The 21,782-nt window shown below is 45.6% G+C and overlaps 1 protein-coding gene across 4 annotated transcripts in view; it reads left to right on the forward strand.

The window, feature by feature from the left end:
- The window catches only part of hivep2a (HIVEP zinc finger 2a), a 258,561-nt gene extending 240,297 nt beyond the window's left edge, over positions 1-18,264 (forward strand). For all 4 annotated transcript variants that reach the window (XM_072264780.1, XM_072264783.1, XM_072264782.1 and 1 more), the window contains 3 exons: positions 6,384-6,485; positions 11,049-11,983; positions 14,163-18,264. In XM_072264780.1, the coding sequence (XP_072120881.1) occupies positions 6,384-6,485; positions 11,049-11,983; positions 14,163-14,690 (1,565 nt within the window). In that variant the 3' untranslated portion in view covers positions 14,691-18,264. The remainder of the gene's footprint in view (positions 1-6,383; positions 6,486-11,048; positions 11,984-14,162) is intronic.
- Positions 18,265-21,782: the final 3,518 nt, after the last annotated feature.

Consider the following 21,782-nt stretch of genomic DNA (forward strand, 5'->3'; position numbering starts at 1 on the left):
CCTCCAACCTGAGTGTGGCCTCATTGTGACAGCAGAGGAGGCCATGGACTGACATATGGGAATGGGAAGTGGAATTAAAATGGGTGGCCACTGGGAGATCCCACTTTTTCTGGCAGACAGAACTTAGGTGCTTGGCGAAGTGGTCTCCCATTCTATGTCGGATTCTGAAATAGTTCAAGAGGACTAGTTAATTGCAAGTATCACTGCACTCTTTAGGAAGGGAGGGAGGCAAAAGAAAGGAAATTATGGGCCAGTTAGCCTGATTCCAGTGGTTGGGAAGATATTAAGAGTCCATTATTAATAATGAAGTTACAGGCTATTTGCAGACACATGATAAAATAGGCCAAAGTCAGCATGGATTCCTAAAGGAATCTTGCCTGACAAATCTGTGCAAATTATTTGAGGAAATAACAAGTAGGATAGACAAACAAATGTCAGTGGATGTTGTGTACTTGGATTTTCAGAAGACCTTTGACAAGGTGCCACAGATGAGGCTCCTTAACAAGATAAGAGCCCATGGTATTACAGGAAAGATACTAGCACTGATAGAAGATTGGCTGACTAGCAGGAGGCAAAGAGTGGGAATAAAGGGGCCATTTCTGGTTGACTGCCAGTGATGGTGGTGTTCTGCTGAGGCTATTGTTGGGACCGCTTCTTTTCACAATTTCTCTCAATAATGTGGATGACAGAATTGATGGTATTGTGGCCAAGTTTGCAGACAATATGAAGATAGGTGGAGCGGCAAGTAGTGTTGAGGAAGCAGGGCGTATGCAGAATGGTTTTGGAGAATGAGTAAAGAAGTGGCAGGTGGAATATAATGTAGGTAGTTGTCTGGTCATGCACTTTGCTAGAAGGAATAAAGGTGTAGACTATTTTCCGAATGGAGAGAAAATATAAAACTCAGAGGTGCAAAGGGACTTGGAAGTCCTTGTGCAGGATCCCCTAATGGTTAACATGTGAGTTGAGTTGGTGGTAAGGAAGGCAAATACAAGTCATTAGGTATATTTAAAGCGGAGGTTGATAGGTTCTTGATTAGTCAGGGAGAAGGCAGGAGTATTGGGTTGAGAGGGAAAGTAAATCAGTCCTGGTGGGATGGTGGAGCAGACTCGATGGGCCAAATGCCCTAAATCTCCTCCTAATTCTTATGATCTATGCTATGTATGTGGGCACATGGCCAAGTGGTTAAGGCATTCGACTAGCGATCTGAAGGTCGTGAGTTCGAGCCCCAGCCGAGGCAGCGTGTTGTGTCCTTGAGCAAGGTACCTAACTACACAGTGCTCTGCGACGACACCGGTGCCAAGCTGTATTGGCCCTTGCCCTTCCCTTGGACAACATTGGTGCCATGGAGAGGGGAGACTTGCAGCATGGGCAACTGCCAGTCTTCCATACAACCTTGCCCAGGCCTGTGCCCTGGAGAGTGACTTTCCAGGCGCAGATCCATGGACTCGCAAGACTAACGGATGCCTTATATGCTATTCACCATTCACTAGACAAATCAGACCCCTCCTGTCCAGCTGTGGGTCTCACCTTTGCCTCATCAACCCCCTGCGAAACTACTGGGCAGCAATAAAAGCAAGTCAATATTGATACCCAAGAAGCTGCCTAAGAAGAAGACTTCTTCCCACAATCCAAAGAAAGCAAAAACATTTATATCTCTTCATCTGAATTATTCCTCGCCTTTGCGGGAATTAACAGCAGGGAAGACAGCACTTCAGCCAGCCCAGTTTATGCCGACACATTCACACTAATCCTACATTAAATACCATTTTAGAGTCACAAAGTCATACTGCATGGAAACAGGCCCTTCGGCCCAACTGATCCATACTGTCACTGGCACAGAGGCATAGCAATTAGCACAACGGCTTACAGCCCAGCAGTCAGGGTTCAATTCCTGCCTCTCTCTCTAAGGAGTTTATCTGTTCTCCCCTTGACTACATGGATTTCCTCCGGGTGCTCCAGTTTCCTCCCACATTCCACAGACGTCTGGGTTAGCGCAATTAAGTTGCGGCCATGCTATGTTGGCAACGGAAGCATGATGACACTTGCGGGCTGCCCCGGCTCATCTTCGGTCTGTGTTGATTATTGATGCAAATGATGTGTTCTACTGTGTGTTTCGATGTACATGTAACAAATAAGGCTAATAAATTTACTTATGGGTTTACAGTGCCCTCCAAGTTTGTCCTATTTGCCTGCATTTGGCCCATGACATTCTCAACCTTTCACATCCGTGCACCTGTCCAAATGTCTTTTAAAAGTCATTCTTAAAAATAAAACTGGGTTAAAATGAGCCTGTGATGTATTGGGCTGAGTCCAAAACCTCTGCAGATCCTTAAGCTTCTGTGCATTTGGATTCCCGTACCTGATGATGATGCACCCAGCATGGATTCTTAGAACAATACATCTAGAGAAGTTTGTTGGACCCTTTGTTAATCTAAGACAGTAAAGACTCTGGTCCTCCCCCCTTGCGATGACGCCTTTGTGCGGAACTCAGGACAGATCATCTGATATGTTAAGGTCCAGAAATTTGAATTTGCAATAATCACTAAATAGGAATGAAAAGATGTATGTCAGCGTCTGTCACCAAGGACCCCCACCATCCAGGCCATGCTGTCTTCTCGCTGCTGCCACCAGGAAGGAGATGCAGGAGCCTCAGCCCTCACACCACTAGGTTCAGGTACAGTTATTGCCCTACAGCCATTAGGCTCCTGAACGGGAGTGGATGCTCACCTCAACTCTGAACTGATTCCACAAACTAGAGACTCATTTTTAAGGACTCTGCAACTCACGTTCTTGATATTTATTGTTTATTTGTTTTTTTTCCCTTATTTGTCTTTTCACATTGATGGTTCATCTATCCCTGTCACATGTGGTTTTTCATTGATTTCTGGTGTGTTACTTTGTTTTGACTGAATGCCCACAAGAAAATGAATCTCAGGGTTGTATATGGCAACATATATGTACTTTGTTAATAGATTTACCTTGAACTTTGGCCTTTTAAATGTTAAAAACACGGAAACTCATTCATATCTGTAAGCCGGGCACTTGTAACCCAGGGGATCGTGTCCTTAAACCCTGGTGCAGCACAGGGGGTATGCCAGTTGCGTCAGGGCACTGCTCTTACACACTTCATTAGCTACCTGCTGCACCTTTTTGTGGTCTTCTGCGGTAGCCCACCACTTCAAGATTTGACGTGTTGTGCACTCAGAAATACCCTTCTGCACACCACTGTTGTAACGTGCAGTTATTTGAATTACTGTCACCTTTAAACAGTCTGGCCATTCTCCTCTGACCTCCCTCTTCAACAAGGAACAGAACAGCAGCTTTGGATTTTTTGTTTTTTGTTTTTCACACCATTGTCTGTAAACTCCAGAGACTGTTGTGTGTGAAAATCCCAGGCGATCAGCAGTTTCTGAGAGACTCAAACCACCCATCTGGCATAAACAATCATTCCACAGTCAAAGTCACTGAGATCACATTTCTTCCCCATTCTGATGTTTGGTCTGACCAACAACTGAACCTCTTGACCACGACTGCATGCTTTTATGCATTGAGTTGCTGCCGTATGATTGGCTGATGAGATATTTGCATTAACGAGCAGGTGTACAGGTGTACCTAATAAAGTGGCCACTGGGTGTAGAAGGATGTTAGTGATCAAGCTGGACATGCCAGAGATGAGCGGGAAACTTTTTTTTCCAGCAGACACAGCCAACATTCCTTCAGTTAATGAGCGTGTTCGGGGGTGGGGAAGAGGAACAGTTTAACTGGCCTGAAGTTGTTGATTGTGGAATTCAGCCTTGTGCCAAATGGATTCTGTGTCCATCGTGTGAGATGACAAACTCTCTCAAAGCAATTCATTGTACACTGACTTCCTCTGAAAGGCCTGCACAGTCAGCTTCATTCCCAGATGGATTTTCTTTGTATACGTAAACTGAACTGAAATAAATTAGAATATTATTGTCACATGAGAGGCGTAGATCGAGTGGACAGCCAGAGACTCTTTCCCAAGGCGGAAGTGGCTAATACGTGGGGGCATAATTTTAAGGTGATTGAAGAAAGTTATAGGGATAGGTTTTCTTTAACACAGAGAGTGGTGAGTGCATGGAATGCACTGCCAGGGGTGGTGGTTGAGGCTGATACATTAAGGACATTTAAGAGAATCTTAGGCACGTGGATGATAGAAAAAAAAATGAGGGATATGTAGGCGGGAAGGGTTTGTTTGATCTTGGAATAATTTAAAGTGTCAATTCAAGTGAAGGAATAGATTGAGTGGATAGCCAGAGACATTTCCCCAGGGCAGAAATGGCTAATACAAGGGGCCATATTTTTACGGTAATAGTTGAAAGTAGAGGGAGAGGTTTTATTACAGAGAGAGTGGTCGGTGTGTGGAATGTGCTGCCAGGGGTGGAGGTAGAGGCAGGTACATTAGGAACAATTGAGGGACTCCTAGATAGGCACATGGTTGATAGAAAAATGGAGGGTTGTGTGAGAGGGTATGGAGTAAGTTTGAAAGGTTGGTTCAAGTGAAGGAAACCCTGTAGGATCTCAGCAGGTCAGCAGCATCCACGGGAAGGTAGAAACAGTGTGAGCCCTGATGAAGCGTCTCGGACAGTGGACAGCCTTTTCCCTGAGAGGAAAGCATGGGGGGGCGGGGACGGTAGAGATAAATTTTTTTACATAGAGGTTGGTGGGTTCCAATGGTGAAGGTAGAGGCAGATACATGGGACATGGGCAAATGGCTGTAGCTTTGGTGGGGGGGGGTATTCTTGGTCAGTATGGACCAGGTTGTTTCTATGACCCTAATTATCCTTTGATACCTCATGATCTCATTATAGGAACAACGAGAAGATGCAAAAGAAGTTCACCAGGATGTTGCCTGGGTTAGAGGACATGCACCATTAGGAGAGATTGCACAAACTTGGGTTGTTTTTTGTTTTTCTGGGGTGGTGATGATTAAGAGGAGACCTGATAAATGTATAGGATTATGAGAGGCATCGATTGAGCAGACAAACAGTATCTTTTTCTCCTGGGTTGAAAGGTCGAATAGCAGATGCAATGCATTTAAGACGAGAGGGGATTCAAAGGAGAGGTGCAGGGCAAGCTTTTACTCGGGGAGCAGTGGGGTCAAATATGCCAGCTGCATTGAGTAGGCTGTTGGACACAGGGATGTGCAGGAAATGGAAGTTCATCACATTGTGCAGGCAGAAGGGATTAATTGGTTACTAATTGATTAATTGATTACTAAATGTAATTGATTACATACGCTGTTGTCTGAAGGACCTATTCCTGCACTGTGCTGTTGCAAGAGACACAGAAGCCCACACCTCCAGCATCAGGAGCAGTCATTGCCCCACAACCAGCATGGATAACTTCACTCACCACAACTCTGAAATGATCCCACAACCTATGGGCTCACTTTCAAGGACTCTTTGCAATTCATGTCAGTGTAGTATATGATCATGTATAACACACAAAGTGCAGGAGGAACTCAGCGGGTGAAGCAGCAAGCACAGAAAGGAATAAAGAGACGACGTTTTGGGCCGAGACCCTTCATCAGGACTCACACTCTGTCTACCTTCCCGTGGATGCTGCTGACCTGCTGAGATCCTACAGGGTTTTATTTAGAGATACAGGTCCGGACAGTCCCTTCCGGCCCTTCGAGCTGCAGTGCCCAGCAACCCCCGACAACCCCGATTTCATCCCAGCCTAATCACCGGACAATTTACAGTGACCAGTTAACCTTCCCTGTGCGTTTTTGGATTGTGGGAGGAAACCAGAGCAGGCCACGCATTCCACAGGGAGGACATACAGAGAACATGTCCGCTCTCTGACACCTCTCACTGTAATAGCATCACACTCACTGCTGTACCACCATGGTGCCTCACGGTGCTTGTGTGTGTCTCTCTAGATTTCCAGCAACTGCAAAATCTCTTGTGTATATGTTCAAAGGACTAGATAGAGTGGATGTCGAGAGGATGATCCCTATGGTGGGGGTATCCAGAACTAGAGGATACAGCCTCAAATCTGAGGGGTGACCTTTTAGAACAGAGGTAAGGAGGAATTCTTTTAGTCAGAGAGTAGTGAATCTGTGGATTGCTCTGCCACAGACTGCAGTGCAGGCCAAGTCCATGCGTATATTTAAGGCGGAAGTTGATAGTTTCCTGATCAGTCAGGGCGTCTCAGGATATGGCAAGAAAGCAGGTGTATGGGGTTGAGTGCGATCTGGGCTCAGCCATGATGGAATGGCGGAGCAGACTCGATGGGCTGAATGGCCCAATTCTGCTCCTATTTCATGTGGTCTTATGTCATCTACATACCTTGGTAGTAATGGTACTTTGAACTTTATGTCCTATAGTTAACCCTGTGTTTTCGATTCCTCTGTCTAGGAAACTTAACAAAACACATGAAATCGAAGGCTCACACCAAGAAGTGTTTGGAACTGGGTATAACGATAACATGCATGTACAGCACCGACACAGAGGAGACAGGCAAGTAATGACAAATTTCCTTGTTGCTCTGGACAGAAGCCATTCAGCCTGTCGAAACTGGTGTAGTCGTTGTGGGGAAATATCCAAGATGTCCTCTCCTTTTACCTACAACCCTGCCACTTCATTTCAAATATTAATCCCAATCGGAATGCAAATTTCCATCTTGCAATGGGTTTCAATATCCAGTGTGATGATCTACATTGATGATGCTGTTGGGTTCTATGTTCGAAAATGCCAGAAGAACTCAGCAAGTCTGTTAGCATCTATGGATTCCGATTCTCATTCCCATTCCGACATATTGGTTCATGGCCTCCTTGCTCTGTGCTTAACAACAGCTGCTGTGTCTAGGGCTTGAGAGGGCTGGTAGTCTGGGGCCTGATCACGGACTCAGGAGCTGGGTAGTGTATTCACTAGCCAAAGCTTGGTGGTGCATTGCTGTGAACAGTGGTGGCGAGAATGGGAGTGCGGAGCATCATTTGAAAATGCAGAACAATAGTTTTGGGGTCCCAGCCAGTGAGCTTGGGATTTAGAACATAGAACATAGAATAGTACAGCACAGTACAGGCCCTTTGGCCCACAATGTTGTGCCGACCCTCAAACCCTGCCTCCCATATAAGCCCCCACCTTAGATTCCTCCATACACCTGTCTAGTAGTCTCTTAAACTTCACTAGTGTCTCTGCCTCCACCACTGACTCAGGCAGTGCATTCCACGCACCAACCACTCTCTGAGTAAAAAACCTTCCTCTAATATCCCCCTTGAACTTCCCACCCCTTACCTTAAAGCCATGTCCTCTTGTATTGAGCAGTGGTGCCCTGGGGAAGAGGCGCTGACTATCCACTCTATCTATTCCTCTTATTATCTTGTACACCTCTATCATGTCTCCTCTCATCCTCCTTCTCTCCAAAGAGTAAAGCCCTAGCTCCCTTAATCTCTGATCATAATCCATACTTTCTAAACCAGGCAGCACCCTGGTAAATCTCCTCTGTACCCTTTCCAATGCTTCCACATCCTTCCTATAGTGAGGTAACCAGAACTGGACACAATACTCCAAGTGTGGCCGAACCAGAGTTTTACAGAGCTTCATCATTACATCGCGACTCTTAAACTCTATCCCTCGACTTATGAAAGCTAACAACCCATAAGCTTTCTTAACTACCCTATCCACCTGTGAGGCAACTTTCAGCGATCTGTGGACATGTACCCCGAGATCCCTCTGCTCCTCCACACTACCAATTATCCTGCCATTTACTTTGTACTCTGCCTTGGAGTTTGTCCTTCCAAAGTGTACCACCTCACACTTCTCCGGGTTGAACTCCATCTGCCACTTCTCAGCCCACTTCTGCATCCTATCAATGTCTCTCTGCAATCTTTGACAATCCTCTACACTATCTACAACACCACCAACCTTTGTGTCGTCTGCAAACTTGCCAACCCACCCTTCTACCCCCACATCCAGGTCGTTAATAAAAATCACGAAAAGTAGAGGTCCCAGAACAGATCCTTGTGGGACACCACTAGTCACAATCCTCCAATCTGAATGTACTCCCTCCACCACCACCCTCTGCCTTCTGCAGGCAAGCCAATTCTGAATCCACCTGGCCAAACTTCCCTGGATCCCATGCCTTCTAACTTTCTGAATAAGCCTATCATGTGGAACCTTGTCAAATGCCTTACTAAAATCCATAAAGATCACATCCTCTGCACTACCCTCATCTATATGCCTGGTCACCTCCTCAAAGAACTCTATCAGGCTTGTTAGACACGATCTGCCCTTCACAAAGCCATGCTGACTGTCCCTGATCAGACCATGATTCTCTAAATGCCTATAGATCCTATCTCTAAGAATCCTTTCCAACAGCTTTCCCACCACAGACGTAAGGCTCACTGGTCTATAATTATCCGGACTATCCCTACTACCTTTTTTGAGCAAGGGAACAACATTCGCCTCCCTCCAATCCTCCGGTACCATTCCCGTGGACAACGAGGACATAAAGATCCTAGCCAGAGGCTCAGCAATCTCTTCTCTCGCCTCGTGGAGCAGCCTGGGGAATATTCCGTCAGGCCCCGGGGACTTATCTGTCCTAATGTATTTTAACAACTCCAACACCTCCTCTCCCTTAATATCAGCATGCTCCAGAACATCAACCTCACTCATATTGTCCTCACCATCATCAAGTTCCCTCTCATTGGTGTTACTTTAAGGAGTAAGAATAGATGTCACTTCCTTTGGGAGAGGAGATTAGTAACAGGTCTTACAGTCATACAGCATGGAAGCAAGACTGTCAGTCCAAATCATCCATACCAACCAAAGGTCTAATTAAATTTATTTTCAAAGTACTGTATATGTCACAATGTACTACCCTGAGATTCATTTTCTTGAGGGTATTCATAGTAAGTACAAAGAAACACAACAGAATCAATGAAAAACAGAACATGGTAAAGTGTATAAACAACCAACGTGCTAAAGACAACAAACTATGCAAATACAAAATAAACAAAATAATAATAAATAAATAAATAAATAAATAAACAAACACTAAATATCAAGAAAATGAGTTGAAGAGTCCTTGAAAGTGAGTCCATAGGTTGTGGGAACAATTCAGTGTTGAGATGAGTGAAGTTGAGTGAAGCTATCCCCTTTGGTTCAAGAACTTGATGTCTGAGGGATAATAATTTTTCCTGAAGCTGGTGGTGTTGGACCTGAGGCTCCTGTAATTCCTTCCCAGCGGCAGCGGCGAGTAGAGAGTATGGCCTGGATGGTGAGGGGTCCTTGATGATGGATGCTGTTTTTCTGCGACAGCACTCCTTGTAGATGTGCTCAATAGTGGCCAGAACAAGCGGCCAATTTGACACTGGCCCATTTAAATCTTTCCTATCCATGGCCCTGTCCAACTATCTTTGAATTGTTGTGATTGTGCTCACTTACACCACTTCCTCATGCATCTCGTTCTTTACAGCCTCTACCCTCTGTGTGAAAAACATATCCCTCAGATCTCCCTCACCTTACACCTGTAGTTTTTGATTTCCCCATTCCTAGGAAAAAGACTGTGTGCATTCACCCTATATACAGTACCTATATAAAATTTTCACCTCCCCTTGGAAGTTTCATGTTTTATTGTTTTACAACATAGAATCACAACGGATTTAATTTGGCTTTTTTTTGACACTGATCTACAGAAAAAGACTCTTCCGTGTAAAAGTGAAAACAGATCTGAACTAATTACAAATGTAAAACAGAATCAGGTTTAATATCACTGGTATGTGTCATGAAATATGTTATTTTGTGGCAGCAGTACATTGCAATACAACATAAAAAAACTATAAATTACAATAGGAAATATACAGTATGTATACATATAAATTAAATAAGTAGCCGCAAAAAGAGAACACAAGTTTTGATGGGGTGTGTACGTGGGTCGTTTTCCATTCGGAAATCAGATGGCAGAGGAGAAAAACCTGTAACTAAAATGTTGAGTGTGTGACTTCAGGCTTCTGAACACCACCTTGTGCCCATCTGAAATTCTGCCTCCGATCGTTGTGTCGAGGGAAAATTTATAGGTGGGATTTGAGCTGTGCTGGGCCACAGAGTGTAGAGAGAGTAGGGCAGTGGGCTAAACCTGCATCTTTGAGGTGTTGATTGTCAACAAGGAGGAGATGTTATTTCTATTCTGCACAGACTGTGGTCCTCCAATGAGCAAGTCAAGGATCCAGTTGCAGTGGGAGGTACAGAGGCCCAGGCTTTGGACCTTATTGATAGCCTAGTCGAGATCCGTGCGATGTGACTCTATTGTGATCTGAAAACCCACTGTGTACATTGACTCACAGAGCACTATAGCACCAAGGCAGGACTTTGGCCCATCTAGCCAACCTGGTTTTCTGCCTACTTCCATTGACCTGTGCCTGGACCATAGCCCTCCATACCCCTCCACCCATGTGCTCCCATCCATGTGCTTATGTCATGCCATGTCCTCTTAAATGTTGCAATTAAACCCACATCAGTCACTTGCACTGGCAGCTCATTCCACACTCTCTCCACCCTCTGAGTGAAGAAGTTCCCCCCTCAGCTTCCTTTTAAATATGTCACCCCTCACTCTTAACCTGTGCCCTCTAGTTGTAGTTCTAGAGATCAGGGGTTGTTATTGTTATTCGTGTTTCCTTCTGGTAGATGGTGTCAACTTTGGTAAAATACCTCAGCTTAAGCTCTCTGAAGATTGATGTTATCAAACATCCCAGTAAGACTGACGATAAAAGTACAGGTGTACATGTAAAACCGTTGGCCCAAGATGATAATGTTTACATCAGTGTAAAAAGCCTGCTTGCATTTATCCTATCTATACCCCTCATGATTTTGCATACCTATATCAAATCTCCCCTCATTCTCCTCCACTCCAAGAAATAAAGTCCTAATCTATTCAACTTGCCCCATAATTCAGGTCCTCGAGCGATCAGGCAACATCCTTCTTAGTTTTCTGTGCACTCTTTCAACCTTATTGATATTTTTTCTCAGTAAGTCCGAACGTATGCAAACCTCTTCCTCAACCTCTGCTTCCCTTCACTGCAGGAATGCCAGATGAGACGGAGAAAGACACCCTGAGTGAAGTGCCGGTGCGTCACCAGTTCTCTGATCCCGAGGACACCGATGGAGCTGAGGAGGAGGGAGACGAAGACGAAGATGATGATGACGACGATGAAGATGAGCGGCAAGGCGACAGCACGCCGACCACAAGATCTCGGAGTAGCAGCCCCTCAACCCGTAGTTCCAAGCCTGCCTCTGGCACATTTAGCATTGCCTCAGTCTCCACATTTGATGTCACCCACTCAAACAATCAGTCTTCCCTCATGAGTTACCTCGCCTCAGTACCGAGGATCCAAGTGACTCAGCTAGTGCCCACCACTTATTCTCAGGCAGGATTGCCACTGATGGAAAATCAGAGACATTTTCACAACAGATTGATGGATTCGATGGAGTATAGAGACAGATTGGACATCCCTTCCACAACTGGCCTTTGGATGGCGCAGACCGAAGATGGGTCTTCACGAGAGGACAGCTCCAGAGAGATGTCCCCTTCAGGAGATACCAGCTCGAGCACTCTACCCTCGCCAGCGTACGAGGGATCACCGGGGAGGGAGGTGTCACCGACGTCTCGCAGGTACCTGTCTCCGAGAAGGGATCTCTCACCCAGGCCGCACCTGTCTCCGAGACGAGAGATATCGCCTCTGAGGCACCGGTCTCCAAAGAGGGAGACCCACCTGACCGAGTGGTCTCCGAAGAGAGATGCCTCCCCGGGCCGCCACTTCCTCCCGAGGAGAGAGATTTTGTCACCAAGGCAGGTCTCGCCCGCAAAGGATGTATCCCCAAGAAGGGAGCTCTCCCCCAGGAGGGATTACAAGGAACGGAGGCACATGCCATTGATTAGGGGAACTTCGCCGCAGAGAGGTTCTTTCCAGGGTGAATATGTAATGGGCCAGTATATGCAGAATTCAGAGATGAACCTGGTGAGTTTGATCACTAATAGATAGCAACTTGTATTCTAAAGTTTGTTGGATCTCTGTCTAATTTGTGATCCTTAGGATTCTTCCAGGAGTCAGGGATGATGAGTGGTCTTAATTCCAAGACTTCAGTTTATTTTAGAGTACAGAAAACGTACAAATACTAAGCAAACTAAATATAGAGCTGGGAAAGGTGCTAAGTGGGGAATTAACATTAAGGGGTATAAGGCCAAAGAATGGTGCTTCTGAAAACTTTTATTGATAAGGTAATGAAATTCCTTAGATAATGATAGGCTACATAATTAAAACAATTACATCATGTGGGTGATGTGCTAGTACTTAGCCAATGAAAATTGAGGGAGGTGATAAATCGTTAGTTTAACTGCTATACCGCTTTCTGCCATTGTGTGTGAAAAATTCATGAGTTTGTTAAAAAGTACAAATCTTATAAAAAGCATTAGTAAAAAGAACAGCAGTTTCCAATAGGTTTGTTGGAATATGTGTGAGAGAGGGAGCAAGCTATAGACTGTAACAAGATGCTCGAAACAACCTCCATTGTCCTGTCTCGAGTCAATAGCTCCTGAGGGTGCCATGGTAGCAGTTAGCATGGTCTGTACATCCTCCACGTGGAATGCGTGGACTTTCCCCAGATGCTGCGGCTTCCTCCCACTGTCCAAAGACATACCGGGTAGGTTAATTGGGCATTGTAAATTGTCCTGAGATTAGATTAGTTTAAATTGGGGGTTGCTGGGATGGTGCGGTTGGAAGGTTTGGGAAGGCCGACTCCATGGTGTATCACTAAATATATTTTGCACCCAGTTATGTCACTTCAGGCCAAATGAGGCAGTACAGTGCTACAGTCCCAGCAACCCAAGTTTGGTCTTGCAACTCTGTTTCTCTGTGAAGTTTGCATGTTCTCCCCGTGCTGGCATGGGCTTCCTCTGGGGTCTCCGGTTTCTCCCCACAGCCCAAAGACTTGCAAGTCCGCAGATTATAGAGCCTTGACTAGCACAGAACCAGGCCCTTCAGCCCAACACATCCATGCTAACCTGTCCCATCCAAACTACCTACACATGCCTGCACTAGGCCCATGTTGGGGCGGCAGAGTAGCTGAGCAGTTTGCATAGCGCTATGGCGGCACCAACAATCTGGGTTCAATTCTGCTGCTGTCTGTAAGGAGAGTGTATGTTCTCCCCGTGACGGCATGGGTTTCCGCTGGGTGCTCCTGGTTCCCCCCACAGTCCAGAGACATACGAGTTTGTAGATTAATTGGTCACATGGGTGTAATTGGACGGGGAGAGCTCCATGGGATAGAAAGGTCTGTTACCATGCTTTATCTCTACATCAAAATCCTTTACTGCGTTGCCTGTTTACACGTCTTTGTAACTGGAAATTGTCACACTGTGTTAAGGCACAGTGAAAAACCTCGTTTTGTCTACCATCCACACAGATCATTTCCCAGCAACAGTGCACAGAGGAAAAGCAATAACAGGATGCAGAGTAAAGTATCTTACAGTTATAGAGAAAGTGCGGTGCAGGCAGACAATACGGCCGCGACAAGACAGATTGTAATTGGACGGATAGATTACCTTGATTTGTCAAATACACATCGAAACACTGGAAGGCAGAGGGAGATGCGTCATTTCACATCAGCGAGGACTGTGCTGGAGGGCAATTGTGCCAGGCTTCTGGCGCCAACGTAGCATGCCCACGACTTACTAACTCTAACCCTTACTTTATTTCAATGTGGGAGGAATCTAAATCTCGAAACTCCTTACAAGCAGTGGGGGGCTATTGAACCCCAATCTCTGGCTGACATCATAAAGTGTTGAGCTACCCACTACGCTACCATGCTGTGAGAGCAAGAGTCCATCTAGTGTTCTAGCAACGGGATGGTTGCTTGGTGGTATATGCTTTCAGACTTCTGGGTGTGGGGAGAAGAGAGAACATCAGGGGTCAGGGGTCACTGAGGCAGCAAGAGGTATCTCCACAGGAAACATGGGGGGAGGCTGGTTTCTGTGTGTCCAAAGGTCTCTGCAGTTACTGACAGAGCAGTTGTAATATCAAGCCGTGATGAATGTACATTGGATGCTTTTTTATAAGTGGTGCATCTGTAAAGCAGGACAAGCCAAATTATCAGTGTTTGGTGTTTGAATCTGTTCATCTTTTTTCTTCCCCCTCACAGAGACAATCCCGGCAGAATGTGTACGATGGGAGCAGGCCACCGCCATGGCCCTGGTTCGCCTCGGACAACGCCCAGCGAGACCAGAGCCACTCCCTCCACCCTGAGCCTCAGCCAGGCTGCCTTTTCACCCACTTGCCCCTGCACTCCCAGCAGCAGGCCAGGGCCCCCTACCACATGATCCCGATCGGGGGCATCCAGATGGTGCAGTCGGCAGCCCCAGCCTTCCCCGGGACCCCGCCGGCACCCCGGCCCTCCCGGCGCGGCAGGCGGAGGGAGGAGAGCGGCATCGACGAGGCCACCCACTGCGTGATTGAGAGCATCAAGGGGATGGACATCATCTCCAAGGCGGAGGAGGGGCCCGCGCCCTCCCCGATGGCCGTCTCGCCGCCTGGGTCCAGCACCCCTGAGGGGCCGCCCCTGCCCACAGAGAGGGAGGCCAGTGATGAGGGATGCACCCTGGAAGACCAGGCTCCTTCCAGCCTCCTAAACCCCGCACGGTTGTTTGCGCCACGCCCCCAGGTGGACTAGGCATGAGGGGCAGGTGCAAGGAGGCTCCGAGCGGCTCCGTCAACCTGAGGTGAGCGGTGAGCAACTCAGTGGGTCTCACTCCCTTCCTCCCGTCCTGAAGAATCGACCTCCTCCTGGTCGCCAACACGCCGAGGACCCCCTCGGAGATGAGGAGCCCGCTGGACAACAGACCCTGAAAACACAGAACAGGGGTGCGTTGGAACTCAGTACCCGTGACAATGGCGTGAAAGGGTTTTTGGGGATGGTGGCCAGTGAGGAGGGTTGGCGGGCACCCGCGTCAGTCACTTCGACCTCCGTCCATGATCCACCCTGACCTCGCAAAAAAAAACTCGGCGGAGATATTTTCTGTTTGTTTCAAAACAAAACAAAATCCTGACCAAAATTAACTCGCAAGCTTACTTTTATTGTCCTGTCATGTATTTTTCTTCAATGTTGCAAATATTTCGTGCCTTTTATTGATGCTTGTATCTGTATGCAAATCGACAGAAAGGGAGAATTTGTACATATTTTAAACATTGTGTACCTGCTTAAGAATTGTACTGTTTTCTCTTTTGAGCACTTGGTGGGGTTTGGGGTGGCCGGGCGTGGGTCTTGTCTTAAATAATGTGAATGATTTATCTGAAACGGTATATTTTTGTTTCCTCTGGGTCAGAGGTGAGTGGGTTGGGATATCGTTACACACGTGAGCTTGCACTAATAAGGTATTTTTATACAATTGAACTACTCTTGTGTACAGCAAAAATGATTCTGTGATACTAATATTTATTATTTTTGTTTTATAAATTGCAAATGCATTTTCCCCTTTCCCCTCCCCCTCCCCCAGTGTAGACGCCTCTCATATGAAGCATGAGAATTGTATGCTGTAGTAATCTTGCTGCTAAGGTCTTGAAACGTGAGCACCGCCATTGTACCCAGAGCCATTGATCACTTCACAGTCTAATTCATTGCATTGTCCTGAACACCCATCCAATTTCCTTTCGATATTGATACCAGGTGAGATGATGAGAGGGAGAGAAACAGTCTCCAAACCAAATCTGATCCCTTTGAATGTGATGGATTCAGTAACACCTGGGTAAGAGTTTCTGCAGATGTGGAAATCCAGAATAAAACAAACAAACAAACAAACAAACAAACAAACAAACAAACAAACAAACACACACACACACACACACACACACACACACACACACACACACACACCAATGCTAGAGGAACTCAGCAGATCAGGCAACATCTATGGAGGGGAATAAACAGTCAGCATTTTGGGCCCAATCACTTGGGCTGGGAGAGTAACACCTCATATTCCATCTGGGTAGCCTCCAACCTGATGGCATGAATGTTGAGTTCTCGAACTTATGGTAATTTCTCTCTCCTCCCCTATCTCTCTATTCCCATTCCCTATTTTTTTTTCTCCTCTCCCCCCTTCTTTTCTCCTCACCTGCCCATCACCTCCCTCTGGTTCCCCTCCTTCTTCCCTTCCTTCCACGGTCCACTATCCTCCTTCGGCCTTGTACCTCTTCTGCCTACCACTTCCCAGCTTCTCAAGTCATACCTCCTCCACCACCCACCTTCCCTATCACCTGCCAGCTTGTACTCCAGTGCCCCCCCCATGGCTGCTTCCCCCTTCCTTTCCAGTCCTGATGAAGGGTCTTGGCCAGAAACTATTCGCTCCTCTCCATACCTTCTGAGTTCCTCCACACCTGAGTTCCTCCACCATTTTGTGTCAGTTACTCTAGTTTATATCTTTATGTTCCCAGATCTCTTTCTTTCTCTCTCTCTCTCTCTCTTTCCCCCCCGTCATCTGTATCATAATGCCTCTATGCCAGAGAGAGTCCTGATCCTCTCGTACAGCTGCCTTCGGGGACTAGGTGCTACAGGGAGGTCTCTGTAAGACCACCAAGACCGTTCTTCCCAACATGAGTTTTGCTTCCAACCCTCCTCGTCCTTGGAGCTTTGGCGGGCTGGCCGAGAGAGGATGAAGGATACCTTTCTCTCCCTACCTTCAGAAACCCACCGGAGAGCCAGGTCATTAATCTGTTGGATGCATGGTAGCACAACGCTTTACAGAGCCAGCGGCCCGAGTTCAATTCCTGCCACTGTCTGTAAGGGGTTTGTATTGTCCTTTCATTTGTGTGGGCTTCCCCGGTCTGCTCTGGTTTCCTCCCACACCCCAAAAATGAAAGGGTTAGTAGGTTAATTGGTCACACAGGTGTAACTGGATAGAGCAGGCTTTTTGTTGGAAGGACCTGTTACTGTGCTGTATCTCTAAATATCAAAAAATATACATTTAATGTCCGAACTATAATAAATGTACTCACAGGTTTCCCTCTAGGTAGGAGACCTTGGAAATATATCCCTGCTTCTTCATCATGATTGGTGGGTCTAAATCCTGGAATTCCATCTCCACGTCCAAGTCACAATACCATCTGGACTTTCTATTGCCTTCAAAGTATATTTATTATCAAAGTACGGATATGTCACCGTATACTATCCTGAGATTCATTTTCTTCGGTCATGCGAGATACAAAGAAACACAAAAGAATCAATTGAAAAGCACGCACAAAGATGAACAGACAACCATTGTGCAAAAGAAGACACACTGTGCAAATACTAAAAACAATAATAATAAGTAATATTGAGAACACGAGAAGCATTGGCTGTCCTTCATCTTCCCGGGGTCGAAATCCTGGAACACCCTCGCTATCTGCACCTTCATCAGAAGGGTCACAGCATTCGCTTCAGGAAGCAGGCTCACCCCCACCTTCTGGGGGGGGGGGGGGGGAAGGAGAGGTCAATTAGGAATTGGAGACCGATTCAGGCCTTGACGGCGACAAGCATATCCATGGAAATTGAAGAAATAAAAAAATATATAATGCTCCCATTCCCCCATGTCATTTCCTCCTCCCAGTTTACCTGTCCTGCTCAGAGTTAAATCCGATTTTGACCGTGGTGATTAGAACACACAAAAAATGATTTAATATGGCTCCTTTTATAATGACTTATCCGGGGCATAATTTAGTTGTTGAAGTTGGGGTCAAGATGGTGATGCCTACTACTTTTTTTATATATTGAAAGAAAATAAAGTACGGTGATTATGCACTTAAAAAAATTGAAAACTGATCTTGCGTATGATGTAATCATTTGAGTTAAATTTTTAATCCAGATTGTTGCTGTATTCATTATAAATGAAGAGATTATTAGTGTTTTTTAAATATAGTACTGTTTAGCATTAAATAAATTGTATCTGGGATATGTGCATCATTTTAGAACTTTAAATATGATGGTTTAAGACAAAAAATCACTTTAAGAGATATTTTAAACTTATAAGTGAATATGTTTTTTTGTGTATGTGCTTGATATATTAGCAAAGACAGAAAAGAATACATTCCAAAAATTTGTACATATTGTATATTTAAAGTGAGCTGTCTGTGCATTTTCTGTGTAAACTGACACTGTCGCCATGTTTTCCTGTTATTACACTTTATTGTACAGTAAAGACATTAACAAAGAGCTTGATTAAAAGCACAGAACTGTCATTAAAAGAAATATACAAGGAGATGTCTGGGGGAGAAAGGGGTATTCTGGGGTTGGGGTTGGGGTTGAGTGGGGGGGTGGGTGGGAGAACCCTTTTGGAAAATGTGTGTATTTGGCGTTCAGTGAAAATAAAATATACGGTGGTAATTACTTTTGTGTCCAGTTAAATTTAACTCTTGTAGGGGGATTAAAGTTCAAAGTAAAGGAATACAAGGTTCAAATGGTGTTAACGTGATTGCAGGGAAAACAGATCAATGATTCTGACTTCTTCCGCCTTCCAGTCCAATCTTGATGAAGGGTCTCGACTGTTCATTCCCATCCATAGATGCTGCCTGACCTGCTGAGCTCCTCCAGCACATTGTGTGCATTGCTCTAGTTTTCCTGCATCTCTCGTACCTCTTGTGACTATCAACAATCTGGATGGTAAACTGGATCAGCAGATTTGCAGATGACACCAAGACTGGGGGCGCAGTGGACAGTGAGGAAGACCATCAAAACTTGCCCAGGGATCTGGACCAGATGGAAGAAATGGACTGAAAAATGACAGGTGGAATTAATGCAGATGAGTGTGACGTGTTGCACTTGGGTGAGCAACCAGGACGGGACTTGCACATTGAGTGCTAGGTCCCCAAGGAGTGTGGTAGAACAAAGGCAACTGCGAATACAGATTCATAATCCTTTGAAAGTGGCGTCACAGGTAGATAGGGTTGTAAAGAGAACTTTTGGCTCATTGGCCTTCATAAATCAGAGTATTCAGTACAGCAGATGGATTGTAATGTTAAAGTTGTACAAGACACTCGTATGGCCTAATTTGCAGTATTGTGTGCAGTTCTGGTTACTTACCTAAAGGAAAGATACAAGTAAGATTGAAAGAATACAGAGAAAACTTACAAGGATGCTGCCAGGACTTGAGGATCTGAGTTAAACAAAAAAAGTTGAATAGGCTAGAACTTTATTATCTGGAGCGCAGATGAATGAGGGGTGATTTGATACAGTTATACAAAATTGTCAGGGGTACCATCATCACTGTGTGCCATGTTGTATGGTGTGGGCGATCATAGTCTTTTGACCGTGATTGTTCTCGACATATCTTTCCGCAGAAGTGGTTTGTCATTGCCTTCTTCTGGGCAGTGTACTTATAAGACAGGTGACCCCAGCCATTATCAATATTCTTCAGAGATTGTCTGCCTGACGTCAGTGGTCGCATAACCAGGGCTTGTGATATGCACCAGCTGCTCGTACAACCATCCACCACCCACTCCCATGGCTTCATGTGACCCTGTTTGGTGGTTTGGGCTAAGCAGGTACTACACCCTGTTTAAGGGTGACCTGCAGCCTACTGGAGGGATGGAGTACCTTTCACCTCCTTTGGTAGAGACATATTACAGCCTGGCAAACCTATTACAATTTTTTGAGGAAATTACAAGTAGGATAGACAAGGGAGATATAGTGGATGTTGTATATTTAGATTTTCAGAAGGCCTTTGACAAGGTGGCACACATGAGGCTGCTTAACAAGATAAGAGCCCGTGGAATTACAGGGAAGTTACATACGTGGATAGGGTGTTGGCTGATTGGCAGGAAACAGAGAGTGGGAATAAAGGGATCCTATTCTGGTCGGCTGCCGGTTACCAGTGGTGTTCCACAGGGGTCTGTGTTGGGGGCCACTTCTTTTTACGTTGTACATCAACAATTTGGATTATGGAATAGATGGCTTTGTGGCTAAGTTTGCTGATGATACAAAGATAGGTGGAGGGCCGGTAGTGCTGAGGAAACAGAGAGTCTGCAGAGAGACTTGGATAGATTGGCAGAATGGGCAAAGAAGTGGCAAATGAAATACAATGTTGTAAAGTGTATGGTCATGCACTTTGGTAGAAGAAATAAACAGGCAGACTATTATTTAAATGGGGAGAGAATTCAAAGTTCTGAGATGCAACAGGACTTGGGAGTCCTCGTGCAGGATACCCTTAAGGTTAACCTCCACGTTGAGTCGGTGGTGAAGAAGGCGAATGCAATGTTGGCATTCATTTCTTGAGGAATAGAGTATAGGAGCAGGGATGTGATGTTGAGGCTCTATAAGGCGCTGGTAAGACCTCACTTGGAGTACTGTGGGTAGTTTTGGGCTCCTTATTTAAGAAAGGATGTGCTGACATTGGAGAGGGTACAGAGAAGATTCACTAGAATGATTCCGGGAATGAGAGGGTTAACATATGAGGAACCTTTGTCCACTCTTGGACTGTATTCCTTGGAGTTTAGAAGAATGAGAGGGGACCTCATAGAAACATTTCGAACGTTGAAAGGCATGGACAGAGTGGATGTGGCAAAGTTGTTTCCCATGGTGGGGGAGTCTAGTACGAGAGGACATGACTTAATGATTGAAGGGCGCCCATTCAGAACAGAAATGTGAAGAAATTTTTTTAGTCAGAGGGTGGTGAATCTTCACTAGAATGATTCCGGGAATGAGAGGGTTAACATATGAGGAACCTTTGTCTGCTCTTGGACTGTATTCCTTGGAGTTTAGAAGAATGAGGGGGGACCTCATAGAAACATTTCGAATGTTGAAAAGCATGGACAGAGTGGATGTGGTAAAGTTGTTTCCCATGGTGGGGGAGTCTAGTACGACAGGGCATGACTTCAGGATTGAAGGGCACCCATTCAGAACAGAGATGCGAAGAAATTTTTTTAGTCAGAGGGTGGTGAATCTATGGAATTTGTTGCCACGGGCAGCAGTGGAGGCCAAGTCATTGGGTGTATTTAAGGCAGAGATTGATAGGTATCTGAGTAGCCAGGGCATCAAAGGTTATGGTGAGAAGGTGGGGGAGTGGGACTAAATGGAGAATGGATCAGCTCATGATAAAATGGTGGAGCAGAGTCAATGGGCCAAATGGCTGACTTCTGCTCCTTTGTCTTATGGTCTTATGGTATCTCCGCCCCACCATTCTAATGATGGTATATAAAGCAGGCTTTTTTCGCTGAGGTTAGGTGAGACTGGAACTAGAGATCGTAGGTTAAGGGTGAAAGGTGAAATATTTAAAGGGAAACTGAGGGGGAAACTTCTCTCATGGGGTGGCACGAGTGTGGAATGAGCTGCCCACGGAAGTGGCAGATGTGTGTTCAATTGCAACATTTACAAGAAGTTTGGTTAAGTACTTGGATTGGAGGTATATGATGTGCTATGTTCCGGGTGCAGAATGATGGAACTAGGCAGAACAGCAGTTTTTTATGGACTAGATGGGCCGATGGCCCTGTTTCTGTGCTGTAGTGTTCCATGACTCTAAAGTCTTGAGCATTATTGACCTGGTAACAAGGTGTTGTACAGAATATTGGATCAGCAACCTGGTGACAAATCTTTCTGCAGTATTGGTGCACGGAATGGTTGCTTCAGGGCAGAAGGACATTGAATGGTTCATCCATTCTGTCTAGTTTCCTAACAGAGCAATCCTGTCTCATCATCTCCTCCTCCTACTCTTTCACCAGAACATTGCAAGGTGTACTCCCTCACGTACAGATCTAAGTAGTGGGTACAAAGAGGCACAGATTAGAGAGCCAGTGACTCGCA

Source organism: Mobula birostris, chromosome 8, assembly GCF_030028105.1.
Source record: "Mobula birostris isolate sMobBir1 chromosome 8, sMobBir1.hap1, whole genome shotgun sequence".
Taxonomy (NCBI): domain Eukaryota; kingdom Metazoa; phylum Chordata; class Chondrichthyes; order Myliobatiformes; family Myliobatidae; genus Mobula; species Mobula birostris.